At 41.4% G+C, this 24,869-nt stretch overlaps 1 protein-coding gene across 1 annotated transcript in view; it reads left to right on the plus strand.

Moving 5' to 3' along the window:
* The window catches only part of LOC126202917 (rab-like protein 3), a 54,058-nt gene that overhangs the window by 8,041 nt on the left and 21,148 nt on the right, over positions 1–24,869 (plus strand). The window contains exons 3-4 of the mRNA XM_049937000.1: positions 20,269–20,420; positions 20,499–20,612. Of these exons, the coding sequence (XP_049792957.1) occupies positions 20,269–20,420; positions 20,499–20,612 (266 nt within the window). The remainder of the gene's footprint in view (positions 1–20,268; positions 20,421–20,498; positions 20,613–24,869) is intronic.

The following is a 24,869-nucleotide window of genomic DNA, read 5'->3' on the forward strand; positions in this document are numbered from 1 at the left end:
GTATCAAAAAATTGTACAGTCTCTGACAGTGTTTGGCGTTGTGCAACTGAATGCAGACGAATGTGCTTTCCATGCTTTAACAAATAACACTGATGTTTACCTGGCACTTTATGTGGATGATGGGTTGCTTATTTATAAGTCTCCAAAAATACTGGAAAACGTTTTGACAGCACTGGGATCAATTTTGAAATTACTGTGGGAATGGAAAATACTTCTGCGGATTGGAAATTGTACAAAGCCCTTCTACAAAATAAATCTACCTAGGCCAGCACAGATACATAAATTGTTTACTTCAGAAGTTCAACATGAATAATTCAAAACCAAACTCCACTACTTTTGATGTTAGAACCATGTTGTACAGTAGGCAGTCTCCTGCAAACCAGCATGAGGTAAAGGAGATGGAAAGCAAACCTTATCGGCAGGCAGTTGGCAGCTTAATGTTTGCAGTAACTGTCTCATGGCCAGACATCATGTTCGCCGTGAATATGATGAGTAGGTTTTTACATAATCCAGGTCTTGATCATTGGAATGCTGTTAAAAGGATTATGAAGTATCTACAGAGGACCAGGGACTTGACCATAAGGTACTCGTCAGTCAACAACAGGCTATGTGAGCTTGTTAGCAGATGAGCCTCTGACACTGTGTTCCGTCAACAAAAATATGTAAGCAGATCAACAATGGAGGTCAAATACATAGCAGCTTCAGATGCTGCTACTGAAGTTGTTTGGTTGCATGGTTTTCTCAGTGAACGTTGTTTTCAGTTAGACAAACCAACAACACTCCATGTTGTTGACACTCAAAGTGCTATTCGCCTGATTAAAAACACACAACATCACAAACATACCAAACACATTTAACCACTTGTATGAATATCAAGAGCTCAGATGGCAACCCAGTTCTAAGCAAAGAAGGGAAGGCAGAAAGGTGGAAGGAGTATATAGAGGGTTTATACAAGGGCGATGTACTTGAGGACAATATTATGGAAATGTAACAGGATGTAGATGAAGATGAAATGGGCGATGTAATACTACGTGAAGAGTTTGATAGAGCACTGAAAGACCTTTGTCGAAACAAGGCCCCGGGAGTAGACAACATTCCATTAGAACTGCTGATAGCCTTGGGAGAGCCAGTCGTGACAAAACTCTACCATCTGGTGAGCAAGATGTGCGAGACAGGTGAAATACCTTCAGACTTCAAGAAGAATATAATAATTCCAATCCCAAAGAAAGCAGGCGTTGACAGGTGTGAAAATTACTGAACTATCAGTTTAATAGGTCACGGCTGCAAAATGCTAACATGACTTCTTTACAGACAAATGGAAAAATTGCTACAAGCTAACCTCGGAGAAGATCAGTTTGTATTCCGTAGAAATGATGGAACACGTGAGGCAATACTGACCCTACGACTGATCTTAGAAAATAGATTAAGGAAAGGCAAATCTACGTTTCTAGCATCTGTAGACTTAGACAACGCTTTTGACAATGTTGACTGGAATACTCCCTTTCAAATTCTGAAGGTGGCAGGGGTGAAATACAGGGAGCGAAAGGCTATTTACAATTTGTACAGAAACCAGATGGCAGTTGTAAGAGTCAAGGGACACGAAAGGGAAGCAGTGGTTGGGAAGGGAGTGAGACAGGGTTGTAGCCTCTCCCCGATGTTATTCAATCTGTATATTGAGAAAGCAGTGAAGGAAACAAAAGAAAAATTTGGAGTAGGTATTAAAATCCATGGAGAAGAAATAAAAACTTTGAGGTTCGCCGATGACATTGTAATTCTGTCAGAGACAGCAAAGGACTTGGAAGAGCAGTTGAACGGAATGGACAGTGTCCTGAAAGGAGGATATAAGATGAACATCAATAAAAGCAAAACGAGGATAATGTAATGTAGTCGAATTAAGTCGGGTGATGCTGAGGGATTTAGATTAGGAAATGAGACACTTCAAGTAGTAAAGGAGTTTTGCTATTTGGGGAGCAAAATAACTGATGATGGTCGAAGTAAAGAGGATATAAAATGTAGATTGGCAATGGCAAGGAAAGTGTTTCTGCTTTTGAAATGTGGTGCTACAGAAGAATGGTGAAGATTAGATGGTTAAATCACATAACTAATGAGGAGGTATTGAATAGAATTGGGGAGAAGAGAAGTTTGTGGCACAACTTGACTAGAAGAAGGGATCGGTTGATAGGACATGTTCTGAGACATCGAGGGATCACCAATTTAGTATTGGAGGGCAGCGTGGAGGGTAAAAATCGTAGAGGGAGACCAAGAGATGAATACACTAAACAGATTCAGAAGGATGTAGGTTGCAGAAAGTACTGGGCGTTGAAAAAGCTTGCACAGGTAGAGCAGCATGGAGAGCTGCATCAAACCAGTCTCAGGACTGAAGACCACAACAACAACAACACTCACCCAACATTAATACACACACAACCACACAGGATATCTCAGACGTCAGCAGTAAGTAATCTTCATAACATTCCTCACAGCCAGCTAAGATTTTTCAGATGGCATTTCTCTTCTAATGGAACACCAAACACTATCCTTGCTACATCTCCCACCAGAGCGACCCACTTGACAGTCGCATGTTTTGGCCACACTTATGGCACCGAACAAATTCAGCGTTTAATTTTGATATTTGTAAAAAAAGAATTGTAGATAAAATAACTACACCCATAACATCAGTCAGCTCATCCTTACTCATTGGCACAAATGAATCTCTATCTAAAAACTTACAACAGATATCTCAGAATTATCCAGGATGAAAAAATAACTATACGACATGTATCTAAAATTTGCTCAAAATGAAATTTAGAACTAATAAAGGATTATGTAATAGACTACAAACAGTATTGTGTCAAATGATGACCAATAAATTAAAAACTGTACACAGATTCCTTAAAATCATAACCAACAATCAAATGCATACACAATTTCTTTCTTTTAATGCTGTATTCATTTATTTTAATTTACGATTTGAATTTTATTTCCCAAGATAATCAGTTTGTTATCTATGAATTGGAAATACAAAAATTATCATCTATGACTTAAATTTGATGTCATTTGTCAAAGCCGATGGATTGTATCCCATTCTTCTGTTGAGCCATGGTTCTCCTATATTCTTTCCATTCCAGAAGATTGTGTACTCTGACAAGCCTCGCTGATGTGTTCTTTACCTGATAGCTAGCAATGTCTGTATTTAATGTAGCTAGCTTGTGAGTGGTGAGAGAACTACTTTTTTCTGGTCTGCTACCATTTAAGTGCAGAAGACTTGAAATTTCATGTTCCATAAGTCATATTGTCCTTTCTTGTTTTCGTCCATTGATTAGAAGGTGTGGATTCCAAGCCAGGTACAAATGGGACTGCAGATGTTTGACCAATCTTTTCTAAGGCCCACCCCATTCACGGTGGACAGTGGTTATGAGGAATAGGCCTGCCTATTTGCAGATGCAGGACAGGATCCCTTAGCAGTCAGAAAAATTGTCAGGAAGGCGACCATCACATACTTATCACCAGTGTGCAGATCCAGACTAGCAGTTTCCAGCCTTACCCAAGCTTGCTACCACCACCCTTATTTCATTGCCACTGGACTGTAAGGAAAATGGCAGGAGAAATTGCCATTTGCGTGATTTTGTTTAAGATGTATCTCAACTTCTGAGGGAGTAATCCACTCACAAAATTGTTAAGGCTTTCGTGGCCACTTATTGACAAACTGCCTATTGGCTTCTGTCTCGGGTTCTTCGGCCGATGTTCATCTAATGATTTTTGTGACATTTCGCCAGCACGAGTGGCTGGCATTGTCAAAGCTTCACCCTCCATTGCCGGTGGTGAACTGGAACCGAGCTCGCGGCCGCAGACTATATGTACCTGGCGCGCCAACGTCCGAGGGCTTTTCCGCGGTTATTTCCGGTGCGGTTCTCCTCTTGCTGCCTGTGACGGTCGTTTGCTGCAGTACGGGAAGCCAGGATCCGTTTACCTTAAGGCTTTCCTCTTTCTTGTTGAAACTGTTCGCGTGTTTTTGTATTTCGACAGCTTCTCTGAACAAGCGCATGTGATAGTGCTTCTCTACAGCCAGAACTTCTGTGTCGGTGAATTTTATTACGTGGTCGGTCTCATTGAGTGCGTGCTCTGCCACAGCCGATTTCTCCACCTGCCCCAACCTGCAATGTCGCTTATGCTCTTTGATCCTGGTGTTAATTGATCGTCCAGTCATTCCGACATAAACTTTTCCGCACGTGCATGGTATACGGTATATTCCCTACATTGCAAGTGGTTCTCTTTTCTCCTTTGCCGATCTAAGACACTCTTTGATCTTCCTTGTCAGTTTGAAAATCGTCTTTATGCCATGTTTGCGCAATATTCCCAGAGTGACGGACAGAATCGGCAGAAAAATTTAAGTGCTCGTTTTTCTGTGTACTGTTTGAGAGTGGAACGGTAGAGAGACAGCTTGAAGGTGGTTCATTGAACACTGCCAGGCAGTTTATTGTGAATAGCAGAGTAATCACGTAGATGTAGATGTAGATGCCTGTGAAATGAAAATTCAGTCACTAAAGGTGAATATGATATCAGAAGAAATTATGTCTAAAAAGAAAATGAATGAAAAGATTGTTACTTTGGCGAGCAGCTATTGTGTACCATGATTATACGCAAGGGAGGTGACTCATACACAGATGCAGAGTTCGTGAAAATTTGTATTAATTCTTGGAGATGGGTGATTAGAAATGTGTAAGGTGGAGACATTGACTTGACAAGTTCTCTCAATTTTAGAAACAATCACCAGAAATGTGTGGATATACTCCTGGTATATTAAAAGATGGCCATATCCTTTTTTTATTGATCAGTTTTGGCGGATTTCTCCAAACTGATGGATTTGACCTTTTCAGATGTTGTCAGAGGAGCTTAGATCAAATGTTTGTGCTTGTAGTGGATGAATAATTTTCAAACCCCCTATCCCCTCCACTCTTGCATTTGCAGCAGCGCTTTTCTTGCTGCAATCCTCATTTTGTCTTTGTTCCCAGAGCTTCATCGCACTTCAGAACTACATTTTTTATGGATTGTTGTTGTACATGACCAAATTTTGTTATCCTTGATGAGTAATTTCAAAGATTTTGAAAAAATTGTCTACTCTGACTATTATTTGCAGATGGAATATTGATCCACCATTATTATCTTGTGAAATTGAATTATTACTATAAGGCTTTATCCAAATATGTTTCATGGTCAATGTGTAATTTCTTACAGATATCATGGCTTTTAGTCTATCAGCATTTCTCAAATTCTCTTGTTATTTCATTGACTCTTCCCATGTTTTGTTGAGAACCTGAGGTGCATCTTTGATGTTAAAATATATATATATATATATATATATATATATATATATATATATATATGGTTATAATAGAGGGAAACATTTCACGTAGGAAAAATATATCTAAAAACAAAGATGATGTGACTTACCAAATGAAAGTGCTGGCAGGTCGACAGACACACAAATGAACACAAACATACACACAAAATTCAAGCTTTCGCAACAAACTGTTGCCTCATCAGGAAAGAGGGAAGGAGAGGGAAAGACGAAAGGATGTGGGTTTTAAGGGAGAGGGTAAGGAGTCATTCCAATCCCGGGAGCGGAAAGACTTACCTTAGGGGGAAAAAAGGACAGGTATACACTCGCACACACACACATATACAGACACAAGCAGACATATTTAAAGTTTGGGCAGAGATGTCAGTCGAGGCGGAAGTGAACAGGCAAAGATGATGTTGAATGACAGGTGAGGTATGAGTGGCGGCAACTTGAAATTAGCGGAGATTGAGGCCTGGTGGGTAACGGGAAGAGAGGATATATTGAAGAGCAAGTTCCCATCTCCGGAGTTCGGATAGGTTGGTGTTGGTGGGAAGTATCCAGATAACCCGGACGGTGTAACACTGTGCCAAGATGTGCTGGCCGTGCACCAAGGCATGTTTAGCCACAGGGTGATCCTCATTACCAACAAACAGTGTCTGCCTGTGTCCATTCATGCGAATGGACAGTTTGTTGCTGGTCATTCCCACATAGAATGCCTCACAGTGTAGGCAGGTCAGTTGGTAGATCACGTGGGTGCTTTCACACGTGGCTCTGCCTTTGATCGTGTACACCCTCCGGGTTACAGGACTGGAGTAGGTGGTGGTGGGAGGGTGCATGGGACAGGTTTTACACCGGGGGCGGTTACAAGGGTAGGAGCCAGAGGGTAGGGAAGGTGGTTTGGGGATTTCATAGGGATGAACTAAGAGGTTACGAAGGTTAGGTGGACGGCGGAAAGACACTCTTGGTGGAGTGGGGAGGATTTCATGAAGGATGGATCTCATTTCAGGGCAGGATTTGAGGAAGTCGTATCCCTGCTGGAGAGCCACATTCAGAATCTGATCCAGTCCCGGAAAGTATCCTGTCACAAGTGGGGCACTTTTGTGGTTCTTCTGTGGGAGGTTCTTGGTTTGAGAGGGTGAGGAAGTGGCTCTGGTTATTTGCTTCTGTACCAGGTCGGGAGGGTAGTTGCGGGATGCAAAAGCTGTTGTCAGGTTGTTGGTGTAATGCTTCAGGGATTCCGGACTGGAGCAGATTCGTTTGCCACGAAGACCTAAGCTGTAGGGAAGGGACCGTTTGATGTGGAATGGGTGGCAGCTGTCGTAATGGAGGTACTGTTGCTTGTTGGTGGGTTTGATGTGGACGGACGTGTGAAGCTGGCCATTGGACAGGTGGAGGTCAACATCAAGGAAAGTGGCATGGGATTTGGAGTAGGACCAAGTGAATCTGATGGAACCAAAGGAGTTGAGGTTGGAGAGGAAATTCTGGAGTTCTTCTTCACTGTGAGTCCAGATCATGAAGATGTCATCAATAAATCTGTACCAAACTTTGGGTTGGCAGGCCTGGGTAACCAAGAAGGCTTCCTCTAAGCGACCCATGAATAGGTTGGCGTACGAAGGGGCCATCCTGGTACCCATGGCTGTTCCCTTTAATTGTTGGTATGTCTGGTCTTCAAAAGTGAAGAAGTTGTGGGTCAGGATGAAGCTGGCTAAGGTAATGAGGAAAGAGGTTTTAGGTAGGGTGGCAGGTGATCGGCATGAAAGGAAGTGCTCCATCGCAGCGAGGCCCTCGACGTGCGGGATATTTGTGTATAAGGAAGTGGCATCAATGGTTACAAGGATGGTTTCTGGGGGTAACGGATTGGGTAAGGATTCCAGGCATTCGAGAAAGTGGTTGGTGTCTTTGATGAAGGATGGGAGACTGCATGTAATGGGTTGAAGGTGTTGATCTACGTAGGCAGAGATACGTTCTGTGGGGGCTTGGTAACCAGCTACAACGGGGCGGCCGGGATGATTGGGTTTGTGAATTTTAGGAAGAAGGTAGAAGGTAGGGGTGCGGGGTGTCGGTGGGGTCAGGAGGTTGATGGAGTCAGGTGAAAGGTTTTGTAGGGGGCCTAAGGTTCTGAGGATTCCTTGAAGCTCCGCCTGGACATCAGGAATGGGATTAGCTTGGCAAACTTTGTATGTGGTGTTGTCTGAAAGCTGACGCAGTCCCTCAGCCACATACTCCCGACGATCAAGTACCACAGTTGTGGAACCCTTGTCCACCGGAAGAATGACGATGGACCGGTCAGCCTTCAGATCACGGATAGCCTGGGCTTCAGCAGTGGTGATGTTGGGAGTAGGATTAAGGTTTTTTAAGAAGGATTGAGAGGCAAGGCTGGAAGTCAGAAATTCCTGGAAGGTTTGGAGAGGGTGATTTTGAGGGAGAGGAGGTGGGTCCCGCTGTGATGGAGGACGGAACTGTTCCAGGCAGGGTTCAATTTGGATAGTGTCTTGGGGAGTTAGATCATTAGGGGTAGGATTAGGATCATTTTTCTTCGTGGCAAAGTGATGCTTCCAGCGGAGAGTACGAGTGTAGGACAGTAAATCTTTGACGAGGGCTGTTTGGTTGAATCTGGGAGTGGGGCTGAAGGTGAGGCCTTTGGATAGGACAGAGGTTTCGGATTGGGAGAGAGGTTTGGAAGAAAGGTTAACTACTGAATTAGGGTGTTGTGGTACCAGATTGTGTTGATTGGAATTTTGAGGTTTTGGAGAGAGTGGAGCTGGAAGTGGGAGATTGAGTAGATGGGAGAGACTGGGTTTGTGCGCAATGAGAGGTGGTTGAGGTTTGCTGGAAAGGTTGTGAAGGGTGAGTGAGTTGCCTTTCCGGAGGTGGGAAAGCAGGAGATTGGATAGTTTTTTGAGGTGAAGGGTGGCATGCTGCTCTAATTTGCGGTTGGCCTGTAGGAGGATGCTCTGAATAGCCGGTGTGGATGTGGGAGAGGAAAGATTGAGGACTTTTATTAAGGATAGGAGTTGACGGGTGTGTTCATTGGCTGAGTTGATGTGTAGGTGACCTTTCACCTGACTCCATCAACCTCCTGACCCCACCGACACCCCGCACCCCTACCTTCTACCTTCTTCCTAAAATTCACAAACCCAATCATCCCGGCCGCCCCATTGTAGCTGGTTACCAAGCCCCCACAGAACGTATCTCTGCCTACGTAGATCAACACCTTCAACCCATTACATGCAGTCTCCCATCCTTCATCAAAGACACCAACCACTTTCTCGAATGCCTGGAATCCTTACCCAATCCGTTACCCCCAGAAACCATCCTTGTAACCATTGATGCCACTTCCTTATACACAAATATCCCGCACGTCGAGGGCCTCGCTGCGATGGAGCACTTCCTTTCATGCCGATCACCTGCCACCCTACCTAAAACCTCTTTCCTCATTACCTTAGCCAGCTTCATCCTGACCCACAACTTCTTCACTTTTGAAGACCAGACATACCAACAATTAAAGGGAACAGCCATGGGTACCAGGATGGCCCCTTCGTACGCCAACCTATTCATGGGTCGCTTAGAGGAAGCCTTCTTGGTTACCCAGGCCTGCCAACCCAAAGTTTGGTACAGATTTATTGATGACATCTTCATGATCTGGACTCACAGTGAAGAAGAACTCCAGAATTTCCTCTCCAACCTCAACTCCTTTGGTTCCATCAGATTCACTTGGTCCTACTCCAAATCCCATGCCACTTTCCTTGATGTTGACCTCCACCTGTCCAATGGCCAGCTTCACATGTCTGTCCACATCAAACCCACCAACAAGCAACAGTACCTCCATTACGACAGCTGCCACCCATTCCACATCAAACGGTCCCTTCCCTACAGCTTAGGTCTTCGTGGCAAACGAATCTACTCCAGTCCGGAATCCCTGAAGCATTACACCAACAACCTGACAACAGCTTTTGCATCCCGCAACTACCCTCCCGACCTGGTACAGAAGCAAATAACCAGAGCCACTTCCTCACCCTCTCAAACCAAGAACCTCCCACAGAAGAACCACAAAAGTGCCCCACTTGTGACAGGATACTTTCCGGGACTGGATCAGATTCTGAATGTGGCTCTCCAGCAGGGATACGACTTCCTCAAATCCTGCCCTGAAATGAGATCCATCCTTCATGAAATCCTCCCCACTCCACCAAGAGTGTCTTTCCGCCGTCCACCTAACCTTCGTAACCTCTTAGTTCATCCCTATGAAATCCCCAAACCACCTTCCCTACCCTCTGGCTCCTACCCTTGTAACCGCCCCCGGTGTAAAACCTGTCCCATGCACCCTCCCACCACCACCTACTCCAGTCCTGTAACCCGGAGGGTGTACACGATCAAAGGCAGAGCCACGTGTGAAAGCACCCACGTGATCTACAAACTGACCTGCCTACACTGTGAGGCATTCTATGTGGGAATGACCAGCAACAAACTGTCCATTCGCATGAATGGACACAGGCAGACAGTGTTTGTTGGTAATGAGGATCACCCTGTGGCTAAACATGCCTTGGTGCAAGGCCAGCACATCTTGGCACAGTGTTACACCGTCCGGGTTATCTGGATACTTCCCACCAACACCACCCTATCCGAACTCCGGAGATGGGAACTTGCTCTTCAATATATCCTCTCTTCCCGTTACCTACCAGGCCTCAATCTCCGCTAATTTCAAGTTGCCGCCACTCATACCTCACCTGTCATTCAACATCATCTTTGCCTGTTCACTTCCGCCTCGACTGACATCTCTGCCCAAACTTTAAATATGTCTGCTTGTGTCTGTATATGTGTGGATGGATATGTGTGTGTGTGCGAGTGTATACCTGTCCTTTTTTCCCCCTAAGGTAAGTCTTTCCGCTCCCGGGATTGGAATGACTCCTTACCCTCTCCCTTAAAACCCACATCCTTTCGTCTTTCCCTCTCCTTCCCTCTTTCCTGATGAGGCAACAGTTTGTTGCGAAAGCTTGAATTTTGTGTGTATGTTTGTGTTCGTTTGTGTGTCTGTCGACCTGCCAGCACTTTCATTTGGTAAGTCACATCATCTTTATATATATATATATATATATATATATATATATATATATATATATATATATATATATATATATATATATAGAGAGAGAGAGAGCAGTTTAACCAACTTTATGCTTACAAACACCACAAAAGAATTTAATCACCAAGAACTGCATGCACCCTATTTTGTAAATAAAATGTACAGTATCAATTTTCTTGTGTTTTTACACTTGAATTCAAGATGCAAACCATTTTCTTGACTACACAGTGTTTATGTAATTTTTGTGATCACAACTCTTTATGTTGTTTTGATTTTTTCCTTGACCTGCGATGATAAATGCCTGCATAGATCAGAAAAAAAGTGTTACTTTGAAAAACTGCTGCCTCGTCAGTTACACTATATTGCTGCTCTCTCAGGCTGTCTTGATGTGATTGATCCATCGTGTTCTTTCAGATATTCAGTTGAGTTACTGTTACCATTATTCGTCATAGTATTTTGAGAGCCAATCCAGTCGTTTCCTCCAGAGGCTGCAAGTTTGTTGTAGTTGGAGACCAGGCAGTAATTACTTGTAACGACACAGAGTGCATCACCTTAAGAAGACAGTTAGTCTGGTTACATAGATATTGTGGAAAAAATGGAATCAACAACTTGACTATATACTCATAAGTACACTGTTAAATAACTGCTGTTTACCTTCTGTTGGTAACTTACTATTTATTGTAACTTCCGCCTCACACCTGAAGTGGCTTGCTAATTAAAGATGTAGGTTTAGGTTCATTACATTGATATTTTTCGGAGAAAATAGTTGCTTGTATGTATAAATACTAAGTCTATCTAAAAACAAAGATGGTGTGACTTACCGAACGAAAGCGCTGGCAGGTCGATAGACACACAAACAAACACAAACACACACACAAAATTCAAGCTTTCGCAACATTCCCCCTAAGGTAAGTCTTTCCGCTCCCGGGATTGGAATGACTCCTTACCCTCTCCCTTAAAACCCACATCCTTTCGTCTTTCCCTCTCCTTCCCTCTTTCCTGGAGGCAACAGTTTGTTGCGAAAGCTTGAATTTTGTGTGTGTGTTTGTGTTTGTTTGTGTGTCTATCGACCTGCCAGCGCTTTCGTTCGGTAAGTCACATCATCTTTGTTTTTAGATATATTTTTCCCATGTGGAATGTTTCCTTCTATTATATAAATATTAAGTCTTGTTCACAGAACATTACTACTTGTCAAGGAACTTATATCAAACATTGCCACTCGCGATGTTAATAAGTGATCTTTCCAGACCTTGTGTACATAATTTATTGAAAGTGTGGATAATGAAATATGGTTTTAATTCACATTTGACATGGTTGAGATTCCCAGTTTCTTGCTTTGCATTAGATGGGAGCTTGTTGAATACATTTTCACAAGAGGGTATCCAGGATCTGAGTTAGGCAGGCTGCTCATAAGTTTCACAGTGTATGGCAAAATAATTTGGGGATTTCATAACAAATGACTTTGTATACACTTGATACTTGGTGGGGCAGGATTGGAGATGGGTTGTTAAGTCTATTTTTCTTTAGGGTGGAGGGATTGCTGCTGCTTCGGCTGGGAAAGGCATGTGTTTGCACCTGAGTCAGTTGACAAGGAGATGTAACTTTTTGCTTTTTGATTGTGTAGTGGAGACTGAGTTTTATTGTTAGCAGCAGCAACCAGTAAGGAGTAAATGTGTTTAAAAATGAATGTGAGAATTCCAAGAACTAAAAAGGCTGCTGCAAGATATATACTTTTCTACTTGACACTGCTTGCCTGTGCTGAATAAATGCTTTTTGTAAGACAACAGCAAGTGAAAATATGCAAAATAAGCTAACACTCACATCTTTATAATTCTACAATGAGAAATGCTTCTAAGGCCCATACATGCTGAACTGAGCTTCTGTGTTTTGACTTCATTTTAGCTTGTTAACCAATTGGACCCCAAGAAATTTAATTCAGTCTCTCTCATTTGGTGTATGACCATTACTGTCTACTTCTGGTGCTAGCATGTCATTTCTGCTTTTTCAAAGTTGTGTAATACTAGTCTGTGATATTAAGACTGTTAGCTGTGAGCCACTTTTAGGCTTGTGCAGCTATCATTTTTATTGTGTTTGATATACATTTTTATCATATTTTGAGGTTCATTTCATGCTTGTGACACAATATGTCAGTGAGATGCTCTGTTTCCTGTTTTGAAGGAAGACTTCATCCAAGCGAAAGGAATGCCAGTAATATCGTGGCACATTAATACGCCAAGTTGAATTTTGCGATTCACAGCATTGTTGGCTTTGGCAAAGTTATAAAATGTACCAACAGGATAATTTTTCTTGTTTAGCTCTGCCAGAACTTCATTTGTGAGGTATTATATTACCTTATCTGTGGGGAAGCCTTTCCAAATGCCAATCTGAGAGGTAGTTCACAAGTTTTTCTCGTTTAAGTAAATCAATATTCTGTCATAATGTTCTTTTCTCAAATACCTTTGAAATGATGGGACAGAGTGATACAGATCTCTAATTACAAATGGTTTGCTTATCTCCAGTTATATTATGGTCATTACTATAGCATATATGTCAGGAAATTATGCCTGAGCATAGTGGATTGATTGATTGATTATGAAGATAGTGTATGGGTAATTGTGTCAGGTAAGCACAAGATTTTGATATTCTGCTAGAAATACCATCATTGTCAGTAGATTTACTACATTTTAATGACCCGATGAATCCTATAGTCCTCTTACGAGTTGTATTTTTGAAACTAATGTCTCTTCTGGTGCGTACAGTTTCTGTACAACTAAATATAAAGCATCTTTATTTGCTTGCACTCCCCTGGGGTCATGGCTTTATTGTAGGCAGTTTTCAGTGCAGCATTGGAGGGCTTGTGTGACTTAATGATTGTGGAACTTTGCTGGTGGTAGCATAGCTACTGGCAGGGCCACCCAAGTCAGACAGACATAGTGGAGAGGCCTGACAAAGAGTGCCCCACAACTTGGCGAAGGGAGGGCTTTTTTTCCCTTGGAAGCTCTGCCATCAGTGGTTGGGTATGAGCATTCTGATCCCAGGTTTCCTGAGCTGGGGACTGCTTAGCAACACCAGATTTCATTTGCTGTAGACTGGGCACACTTCAGGGACTGTGGTGGTGGAATGTTCTGCATTTAGGACAAAAGGGGGTTTCACTTCATTGTGTGGACTGTGAGGAGATATGCTACAAGCTGATTCGGTGAATTACTGTTAAGGTAAAGCCCCAGTGCACAACTTCTGAGGCATCTGTTGCCCCATGGCATCCCAGTGGAGATAACTCAGACCTACTCCTAACAGGACAGGTATACTGTCAGGTAGTACCTGCACCCATCCAACAAAGATCAGTCTTCTGAGAAGCCTCAGAACTGTAGTAACAGGACACTAATCTGCCATAACAATTTCATTCTAATCAGGGGAGCAGAGGGAACTTTTGAGAATATCTCCGCCTACCAGATTCATGAGGCATTAGTATGTATTTCTGGGCCCTTAAAAAAGTATTAAATGTCTTCGTAATGGCACACTTCTAGTCGAAACTGCCGCATCACCCAGAGTACGTAAACTTTTGGGATGCAAGATCTTAGAGACTATCCTGTTGTGATTGAATTGTATGACACCCTTAACTTTTCTAAAGGCATGGTTACCTGCACCAATAGGATTTAAATGGACCCTGAAAAATTACATGAAGAATGGAAAAACTTAGGTATCACAGAAGTGCAGCACCATGTGAGGAGAGTCAGTGTCACATTGAACTGCAACATTTATTCTAAACTTCCAGTCTGTGGAATTACCTGGATATTTTCTTTCAGGCTATATCTGTCTTAATGTTTGTTCATAACCCAACAGGATTCTTTAAATGCCAAAGGTTGGACGTACCATTATGACATGTAACGGGAGGGCTACATGTGGAAATTGTGGAGGTCCAGCTCACGGATCAGGTGAGGTGACTCACATACACGTCCTCCGAAAACTGTGAAGTGTTCCAGGGATCGTCCAGTACAGAGTAGGAAGTACGGAGTTCATAGTGGCGAAAGCAAAGTTCGAGAGTTGAAAGATACAAGATACGTACACTGCGGAAAAGCTAAGAAAGCTTTCAAAACCGTGCAACATCTGAGATACACTATTTCATATGCATTGGCCCTTAAGAACCCACTTGCCAAGAGTGATGCCTGCACACAATCCCAGACTACGTATCCAATTAAGAGTACATGCACTTCTCAAATGTACCTGCAGGAGAAATGCTACACCTGAGCCTAAAACCTTTTGGAAGTCATCAACCAAAGATTTGTAACCTCTGCCATGTACCACTGCGTAACATCAGAGGTCTGTTAAGCTGTGTCCTGTACTTCAATACACACAATATATTGTGGGGCTTGTGTTCCACATGCTCCGTGGGTCAAATTATTGAGTAACTCGCCCATTTAGAGAGTATTTACCTTTTGAACTCTGGTCAGTTGACAAACTGACCAGATGCCCCACAGCTGTGGTGTCATCTTCAGCCTTTGTCTTTTGTTTTTGCTCCCAGTTCTTGCAGCTGAGTTTAAGATGTTCCATAGGACTTTGGAGAAGAGATGGCTCTGCTTCTTTTCATGTAATGAGGTAGTCTACAATCATCCATGCTTCTTGTGGGCATTGGAATCAGCTCTCTCAGCAGCCAGAGACACTGCCCCAGGACTGGATCAGATTTATTATGCCATTCTTCATCATCTGTGTCCTGGAGCCAAAGGCGAGCTCCTATCTTGTTTCAATCAGATTTTGTTTAATGGGTAGTACTCTGCCCCTTGGAATGGGGCAATATTAATTCCCTTATGGAAATCAGGCAAGTCATAAAAAAATTTCTCAGTTAAGTTGCAGCATTGTTGTTGTTCTAACCAACACAGGCTCCTTGTGTGAAACTCGGCCGTGGACTGACTGCCTCGTAACCAAAAATTGGGCCCTTATATTTCATCACAATAATAGGTACTGAAACTACACATAGTTTGAAGTTAAATTTACAGACATTACAATTAAAATTTAACTCATTAAATTAACTGAATACATCTAAAAATTCCGTCTTTTTAACAGTTCATTCTACTACAAGGGTTAAGCTGAATTATTGGTTAAATCTTGAAATTAACAAATATAGTTATGCAAACAATACTTTGACAAAACTTTTTCAAATAGACCCAAATAAATACTTTAAGATTACTAATATTTCAGCTTCCAAATGTTTGTAATTAGTACACAATTTATATTTGTTTATACATCAACAGTAGAATTCAATTTATGAAACAATTGCTGATTTCACCCTATAACAAAAGATACTAACTAGTAATAGTTAAAATAAATTAGAAAATGAATTACATACATAAAACTAAGCACAAAATTAGATCTGTTGATATATTCTTTAAAACTGATGGTCAATCTTCTTCTTTTATGAAAATGAAGATTATATTCACATATGCTAATGGTAAATAGTTAAAAGTAATAAAACGAATTCAAGGAGGCAGATGGCAAAACAAGAGTGGAAGTAAAAACATCCTAGCGTACTTCATCACAAGCTGTGTCACTCCCAGTGCAGTTGTAGGTACTGCCATTCCACCCTTCTTAATTCTATTGGAGATTATGATAATATTGCAACCATTTGGTCAGTGTGTTTTTTAATCTTGAAGAAGCATATGACACCATTTGGAGGTACAACATCCTTTACCAACTTTGGGGACTATGTGGATGTCTGTTGCTTATTAATCCTTCCTCGAGGGCAGGTGCTTTTGATATCACATTGGTGATACCTCATCTGACCACTGTATTCAGGAGAATGGGGTCCCCCAAAGTACTCAGTGTCAAACTTTTTCCAGTTGCTATCAGTGGCATCTCTTCTGCAGTCAGGAATGCTGTTAAGTGCTCTTGTTTGTAGATTACTTTAAAACTTCTACTCTTCCTCTGATCTTACAATGACAGTAAGTCAACTGCAGTAGTCCATTAGGAGTATGGAAGCTGGCCCAGTAAAACTGGTTTTAGATACTTGTGTCAGTTTCACCAGTGCTTGTTGATGTTTCAACCAACCATAGCTTATGATGGGAGGCAACATTTTAAATTTTAAGGACAATGTGCACTGTTTGGACCTTCTATTTGACATGAAATTAACCTGGCTACCACACCTGAAAGGCTTGCAAACAAAGAGCATCAAATCATTGAATATTTTGAAATGCCGCAGCAGAAAGGCTTGGGGCGCTGACAGGATTTTCCCCTGCAGGTGCATAGTGTCTTTGTTATATCCTAATTAGATTATGGCAGCATAGTTTATTGCTAAGCATGTGCTTCCTACCTCAAGATCTTAGATGCTGTCCACCATGATGGCATTCGGATGTTGACTGTGGTCTATCAGATCAGCCCTGCTCAGAGTCTGTATGAAAAGGCTGATGATCCACCACTCTGGATTTGGTGGCACTTGCTTTCAGCTCGACAATCCCTGAAAAATTCAGCATTGCCTCAGTCATTAGCATTTAGTGCAGTGGCCCACCAGACTTTCAGCTGCCATTCAGGAATTGATCCTATGCAACTAAGCCATGCTTGACATGTGCTACCAACTGTCTCATGGGTCTGGATATATGAGTACACAGCTAGGGATGAAACAATTGCCACTTGGCATCTTCAGAGGCACTGAGTTTTAAACTTGACCCGGTACAAGAAAACTTGTACTCCATATTACATTTTTACAAATCTGTTTTCTTCAATTTTGAGTATGTATTACAGTTTTATCTTTGTGTATATGGATGGCTCCCAACAAATGAATGAATTTGGTTGTTCAGTTGTTTTCTCTGATAGGGTTTTCTAAGTCTGGAACACATAACAAATTATGACGATGCTGGAGTAAGATCAAAGACATCACAGAATGGATTTTCTCATCTGCTCTTGTACTTGGTGAGATCTACCAAATGCATCCAGTGGACCAGTTGATTCAGATTTTCCATGACACTTTACAGTAAATCCAATATTGAGGCAAGGAGGTGATCTTTTGCTTGGTACCCAGATACATACAGGGAAATACCACAGCTGGCAAAGAAGCTTAAGAAGCGTGTAGGGATTGTGTTGTACATCGATGTGCTGTTCCCTTTCATCTAATTGTCTGAGAGAAGAATCCTGCATCAATAGGAAACTGAATGACTGGAAGTAGTGAATAGCAAACTGTGGTCACTCAAATCAACCACACACAGGCATGGCGGACTTCATGCTATCCACATCGATGGAAGGAAGTGCTGCTCACCATACTTCGCATAGGACATTGCCCACTAACACGTGACTTCCTTCTCTGGCGGGGGGATCCAGCACTCTGTGGTGTTTGTGTTGTGCCAATTTTGGTTCAGCTTGTTGTGGCTGCGTGTTTTATTTACTGATACAAGGACAACCCTTATTTACTGTTGTAGGGGCAACCCTTAGTTTGTCTGGAGATATGCCCACTATCCTTGCTGACACCGACGCCAGTGTAACATGAGTTTCAGAATTTTGTGAACTGTCAGGTCTCATCCATAATGTGATGGGGAGAGGCAGTCAGTGTGTGCTGAATCGATAGCTTGCCCAGGTGGTTTGACTGTTTTACTAATCACGTTTCGTTGTGACAGTTTATGCGTCATGACGAAAGTTTTTTTTGATAATTGATAGGTGTACTTTCATGCATTGTCAGTAATTCCATTTGTGGGAGTAGTCTTTGTCTCCTCCCCCCCCCCCCCCCCCTCCCAAGTGAATTACATGCTGACACTTTGTAAGGGTGCTGATGACCATGCTGTTTGGTGCCCCACATCCATCATCATCATCATCACCGTCACCATTATCTATATTTAGTTGTATGCTTGTGAAACTTTTGCTTCCACTATGATGTGGTAATGATTGAATTTGAAGACCAATGATTTGAAATGTCACTGTTAGTGCCAGAGCTATTTTCTGGAGGCTCAGTTTAATTTGGATTGCGATCATGGAGTCGGATCATAATACTTCCGGCACCACAAATATTAAACTTTAGTTCACTATATTTTTTACTTCTGTGTCTATCAAGTTTAATATTTCCCAAGGCAAAATTAAAATGTTGAATCACTTTAGTAAATGAAAATAATTACTTATAATTTATATGCGTCCACATATAAAGGCTGAATGATGACTCTCCCAAGGGTAGTAATTGACTGTATCTGTTTCCTGCATAGCGTAAGACCCTCTTTCATGATAGTTCAGTCATTTCTGCCAAGATTCATAATAGTGACCCAGTTCTTTTGTTAGCTTTTGTGGATTATTTTTTATTGAATGAAATTACAATTATAACAACATCAGTATGGGCGAAGACTTTAGTGGTGTTAAATTGATTTATTAATCAGTCAAAAATTAAATATTAATGCCGGATGTTATACATCTTGACGTCGAATCTGGTACGGGTGTTCCTTTGTTATACTATTGTTCAAGGACAGTGCAGCCTACTAACAAAGCTTTCCCAAGCTCTTGGTCCAGATGACGTGACAATCTGTCACTTGTGGAGTGGGTAACCTCTCTCTCTACCAGGTCACGTAGTTACAGCATTGAATACAGTAACATTTGATATGACAGATCATTACCTGCAGTGTGACACAAACGTCGTACTAGCACAAGGTACTTTAGTCCAGAAGTTACCAGTTCATGATTCTGGCTTCTGTTGGATCCTTGCTTGTTGTAGGTGAATACAAGATTCAATGTTATGTTGGTAGATGTTTAAGAAAGAGTTAAATAATTCATCTACACTGTCACTATGTCTTCAGTGTCTTATCATGCAAGATAACACAATCCATCCTATACGAGAACCAGTATGAACATCGAGATTGTAACATTGCTAATGATTGTGCAGTGCAAAACTTTTCATTTGTTATCTGTTTTTGATGGTGAACATATTTGAGTGTTAACATTTTACCATCACGGTCAGATAAACTATTTATTGATGGTTTTCTGGCTAAATGATGACAGTTTTTGGGACTGGAAACAGTGTGTCATTGGCTGTTGCAGTATTTTATTCTAGTCCTGTAGGAAATTTTATTATGGCAAATAATTCAAAGTTGGACATCAACATCTCTGAGTGAGTCAGTACTTCCTGATAGAAAACCAACATTAAATCCACACAAATAGTAATTCATCAGTTAAGTCTGCGTAATCTATTAAAACTGTCTAAATCTGGATTATGAAGCTCATGTACTTCCTGCTGGTGTCCCGTAAACTGTCAGTGCTACAAGGTCATGTGTTTCTTCATTCACTGTTGAGGCACAACATTGAAAGAACTGTTTAACAATATGTTCATTATCCTGATAGGCCTGGGAGTTAACTAAATATTTTGCACATATAACCATCCCCTTCCTTCTTATTGATTCTACAACAGTACGATACTAGTTTGTGTCAATTAAGACAAGTCTATTCAGTTTTATTAATTTACATCTGATGTTCTGATAGGCAAAAGAAGTCTGCTGGCATTACATCTTTCCTTTCATTTTCCTGTATGTGTATGAGAAGTTCATCCTTTTTATTACTGAGGCTTTTGATGTTTTCTTGGAAGATACTGTCAGTTTTTGGTTGCTGAATAGGTAAACAGCTTGAAGGTAGACTGACGCACATAAAACTAAACCTCATTTTGTTTGAGCACATCACATGCTGTGGGCTCTTTTTGGCCTTTCTGGGACTCAAGGAATGCTTACTCTTGGAGCCTTTGTGAGCCTAATGTAATTTATAGCTTTAGCAAGATTAAATCAGAAATAAACGCAAATGAACAGTTACATGTTTTATTGCCACTAGATTCTGGACACTCCAATTGTGAATATTTATTTCTATGTACTAGATGTCACATTTGACATTTATACTCTTTTTACAGGTATTATTCTGGTACATGACCTCACAAATCGTAAATCTCAATTAAATCTTCACAAGTGGTTGGCTGAAGTTGTAAACCGTGAAGGAAATTGTAAAAATCGTCACGGAAATTTTGATGATTTTGATCCTGAACAGTTTGTTGGAGCAACACAGGTTTGTGAAAACATATTTTTGTTTGTAGTTAATCGTTAGTATGCATACTGTGCAATAGTAACATTTATTTGTTTCCAGGTTCCTATATTAGTTATTGGAACAAAGTTGGATCTGGCAGAGAAAGTTAGGTCTCATGCACACAGACGATCGTCAGCAATAGCTGAAGAATGTGGAGCTGATGAAATTTTTTTGGTGAGATACAAATATTTTAATTTCAATCTCATCTGCTACATTCCGTCCTGTATTCTTTTCTTTTTTCTGCAATAATCTTTTTTTGTATGAATAACATTAGGTATAAGTTAATGTAGAGAAAGTGCATGAACAGTCAGTATCTTTCCGTCTCTATTGCAGATTTCTTGTTTTCAGTTAAACACTGTGTAGCCCTAAGTAGAATGTAGTATCATTGTTGATGAATATATCATTCAGCTGATTGAGGTAAAACAGCAAGAAACATGGTTCTTCCACTCTTTCACAGTGGCTAGACAATATGAAGTTCAGTTGATTGTACTAACCAGATAAAGTGTGACATTCCATTGCTTCATTTTTCAAACCTCGACTGAACAACCTGCAAAGACCAGGCTATGAGAGAATGAGGCACCCTGCATACAAATCACAAACTGCTGGTTATCTATACAGATGTGCAACCATTCTGAAGAAAACTGCCCTTTTTAGAATATGGGTTGGCAAGTATTTACAGAAGAATTAAAAAGAAAACAAAAATTGAAAATAACAAAAAAGACAGTTTACAAAGCCTTGTAGCCACCAATGTGTTAGTCTCAAAGAAACTACTTCCAAAGGTAGATATAGATATATTGAAGCAAATGGTACCTCTTGTATGAGAAAATGCGTTTCTAACATAACTTATACTGCCGTCCTGTTATATACAATCCAAGGCAAGTACGTACAACACCATCCCTAAAGATCTAAATGTCTCGCAGCAGTAGTATTAAGACAGCTTTCACTTACACAAACCGCTCCACATTCCTCACAGAAATGAAAAAAACTAAGGAAACTTAAAGTGGAGGTATCAGGAACAACTAGACCTTTAGCAGCTCACAGCCATTTACGGATGACTACATAATAAATGTTAATATATGTGAAAAAGAAACATCATCTGGTCTACCTACCTCCATCAAAGGTGGAGATAAGAAGGAACTGAAGCTTCACAACACAGCAAAGATAAGTATGCACATATCTTCCATAGGCAAATTGTAAACCATATGAAGAGCATCATTTCAAATTGCATTAATTGCACAGATCATAATTATACAGCCAGCGAAAGAAAAGTTTTGCTTCGTAATCAAATGAAATACGCCAAAATTCTTGATGGAAGGACCTAGGTATTTAGATTATGTTCCAGAATTAGTCATGATTGAAATCGTTTCCTAGCGCATGAAGGTGCTATTTTAATTTTTAAATTGTACTTACTAGATTAGATTAGTACTTGTTCCATAGATCATGAATACGACACTTCGTAATGATGTGGAACATGTCAGGTTAATAAAAGGTGTCTATACAAGATATTACATTACACAAAATGTTACATGACACTTAATAATTTTATTTTTATTTTTTTTAAATTTCCTTTTAAATGCAATATGGCTATCTGTTAGACTTTTGCTGCTATTAGGCAAGTGACCAAAGACTTTTGCGGCAGCATAATTTACCCCTTTCTGAGCCAAAGTTAGATTTAACCTTGAGTAGTGATCATCCTTTCTCCTAGTGTTGTAGCCATGTACACTGCTATTACTTTTGAATTCGTTCTGATTGTTAATAACAAACTTCATAAGTGAATATATATATATTGTGAGGCTACAGTGAAGATCCCTAGCTCTTTAAATAAGTGTCTGCAGGATGATCTTGGATGAGCTCCAGCAATTATACTGATTGTGCAATGAACACTCTTTTACTCAGCTAACTTACTGAGATGTATATTGCCAGAATTTTCATTGACCCTAATGACATAAGTAGCTGAAATCAAATGTTTCAGCAGATTTTCGGTGTGTTTTTCCCAGTTCAACCCTCATCAATGCATACACCTAGAAATTTTGAATATTCTACCTTAGCTACCGATTTCTGATCGAAGTCTCTATTTATTAATGGTGTCATTCCATTTACTGTGTGGAACTGTATATACTGTGTTTTCTCAAACTGTAATAAGAGCCCATTTGCAGAGAACCACTTAATGATTTTCTGAAAAACATCATTTACAATTACATCAGTTAATTCTTGTCTGTTGGGTGTGATAGCTATACTTGTATCATCGGCCAGCTTTGAATCTTCGTGAATATAGAATAGCAAGTCATTAATACATATTAAGAACAGCAGAGGACCCAAGACCAAGCCTTGCGGCACCACTTTCTTGATTGTTATCCAGTTTGAGAAACCACCAGTTTTTTGCATATTATGTGAACTGATTATTTCAACTTTCTGCACTCTTCCAGTTAGGTATGATTTAAACCATTTGAGTGCTGTCCCATTCATACCACAGTACTTGAGCTTATCTAGAAGTATGTTTTGAAGCAATTCACTGATCAAAATCTGTTTAGATCCAACCATGTTTTCACATAATATGATTTGAAACATTCATTTCAATATTTTATTGTTGGACACAGCCCATCACATAACAAAATGAAGTTATTGACATGTTGTTGATGGTCGATTGATTTTTACAGTCTTGCACTTAGTCCTTCTTCCTCGTGCAAACAGTCATCGTCCTTATGAGTCTGCTTACCAGTTTCAGCTGATGTCGCATCAATATTTAGTGCAGAAACATAAAACTGCAAACTATCAGCCCCATTCCAGTTTCTTAGTGTCACATAATACTCTCGGTTTATCAATTATGGGAAGTACAAGTAAATGGGCAATCCTTGTGCCTAACTTGAGAAGGTTTGTGAATCGCTTTGAGGTGTCAGTGAACCAGTATGTCAGCTCCAGCTTTGGGGATCTCCACATCCTTGTCCATGTGGCTCACTATTGCTAGACGTCTTCCACCAAGCGGATCTAGTTTGCCTCAACACTGGGGTCCCCACATATTTGTCTGCCTCCACAGCAAATTTATCTCATTTAGACCTTGCGGTCAGTACTGTTCCGCTAGCTCGGCGCTTCGAATGGTTCGCCCTTGATGATACACACTCGAGTGACCACTTTCCATGTGTCCTTAGACTGCAGCCTCAACTGCCATATATGCGCCCGCGACGCTGGAAGTTTGCCCAAGCCGATTGGACACTTTTTTCGTCTCTAGCAACATTCGACGACCGTCGCTTTCTCAGCGTCGACGATGAGGTCACACATATTACAGACGTTATTCTTACAGCTGCGGAATGTTCAATACCACGCACCTCCGAATTGCCCCGGCGCCCCCCAGTTCCTTGGTGGAACGAGGCATGCCGTGACGCAATACGTGAGCGGCGACGTGCTCTTCGCATTTTCCGCCACCATCCTACTTTGGCCAACTGTATCCGCTATAAGCAGTTCGTGCGCGATGCTGTTGTGTCATCCGCGATAGCAAGAAGGCAAGCTGGAAATTCTTTATTAGCTCATTTAACACCTTCACTCCCTCCTCGGAAGTTTGGAGTCGGCTTAGACGGTTCTCAGGCGCGCCTAGTTTCTCCCCGATCTCTGGGCTCACTGTCGCGCATGATACATTAGTGGACCCCGTCGCAATTTCTAACTCATTGGGTCAGCACTTTGCTCAGATTTCGAGCTCTTCAAATTACCCGCCAGCGTTTCTCCCGAAGAAACGTGCAGCGGAAGTGTGACATCTTGCTTTCTCCTCTCAAAATCGCGAAAGCTACAATACTGTTTTCTCCATGCGGGAACTCCAACATGCACTCTCTTCTTCTCGCTCCTCCGCCCCAGGACCGGATGGTATCCACGTCCAAATGTTGCTGCATTTATCAACCCACAGTCTGCGTTACCTCCTTTGCCTTTATAATCGAATTTGGACCGACAGTACTTTTCCCAGACAATGGCGGGAAGCTATCGTCGTTCCCGTTCCGAAACCTGGAAAGGACAAACATCTCCCCTCTAGCTATCGCCCCATTTCTCTCACGAGTAGTGTCTGTAAGGTTTTGGAGCGTATGGTGAATTACCGTTTAGCTTGGTGTCTGGAATCCCGCAGTCTTTTAACACCTGCCCAATGTGGATTCCGAAAGCATCGTTCTGCGGTTGACCATCTTGTTGCTCTCTCCACTTATATCATGAACAATTTTCTCTGGAAACGCCAAACGGTAGCAATATTTTTTGATCTGGAGAGAGCATACGATACCTGTTGGAGGACAGGCATCCTCCGCACACTGTTCTCTTGGGGCTTTCGAGGCCGGCTGCCCCTTTTTCTTCGCGAATTTATGGCAGAGCGCACATTTAGGGTGCGGGTGAACTTTACTCTGTCCCGTACTTTCTCCCAAGAAAACGGGGTACCCCAGGGCTCCGTGCTGAGTGTGGTAC

This window comes from Schistocerca nitens, chromosome 9 (assembly GCF_023898315.1).
Source record: "Schistocerca nitens isolate TAMUIC-IGC-003100 chromosome 9, iqSchNite1.1, whole genome shotgun sequence".
Taxonomy (NCBI): Eukaryota; Metazoa; Arthropoda; class Insecta; order Orthoptera; family Acrididae; genus Schistocerca; species Schistocerca nitens.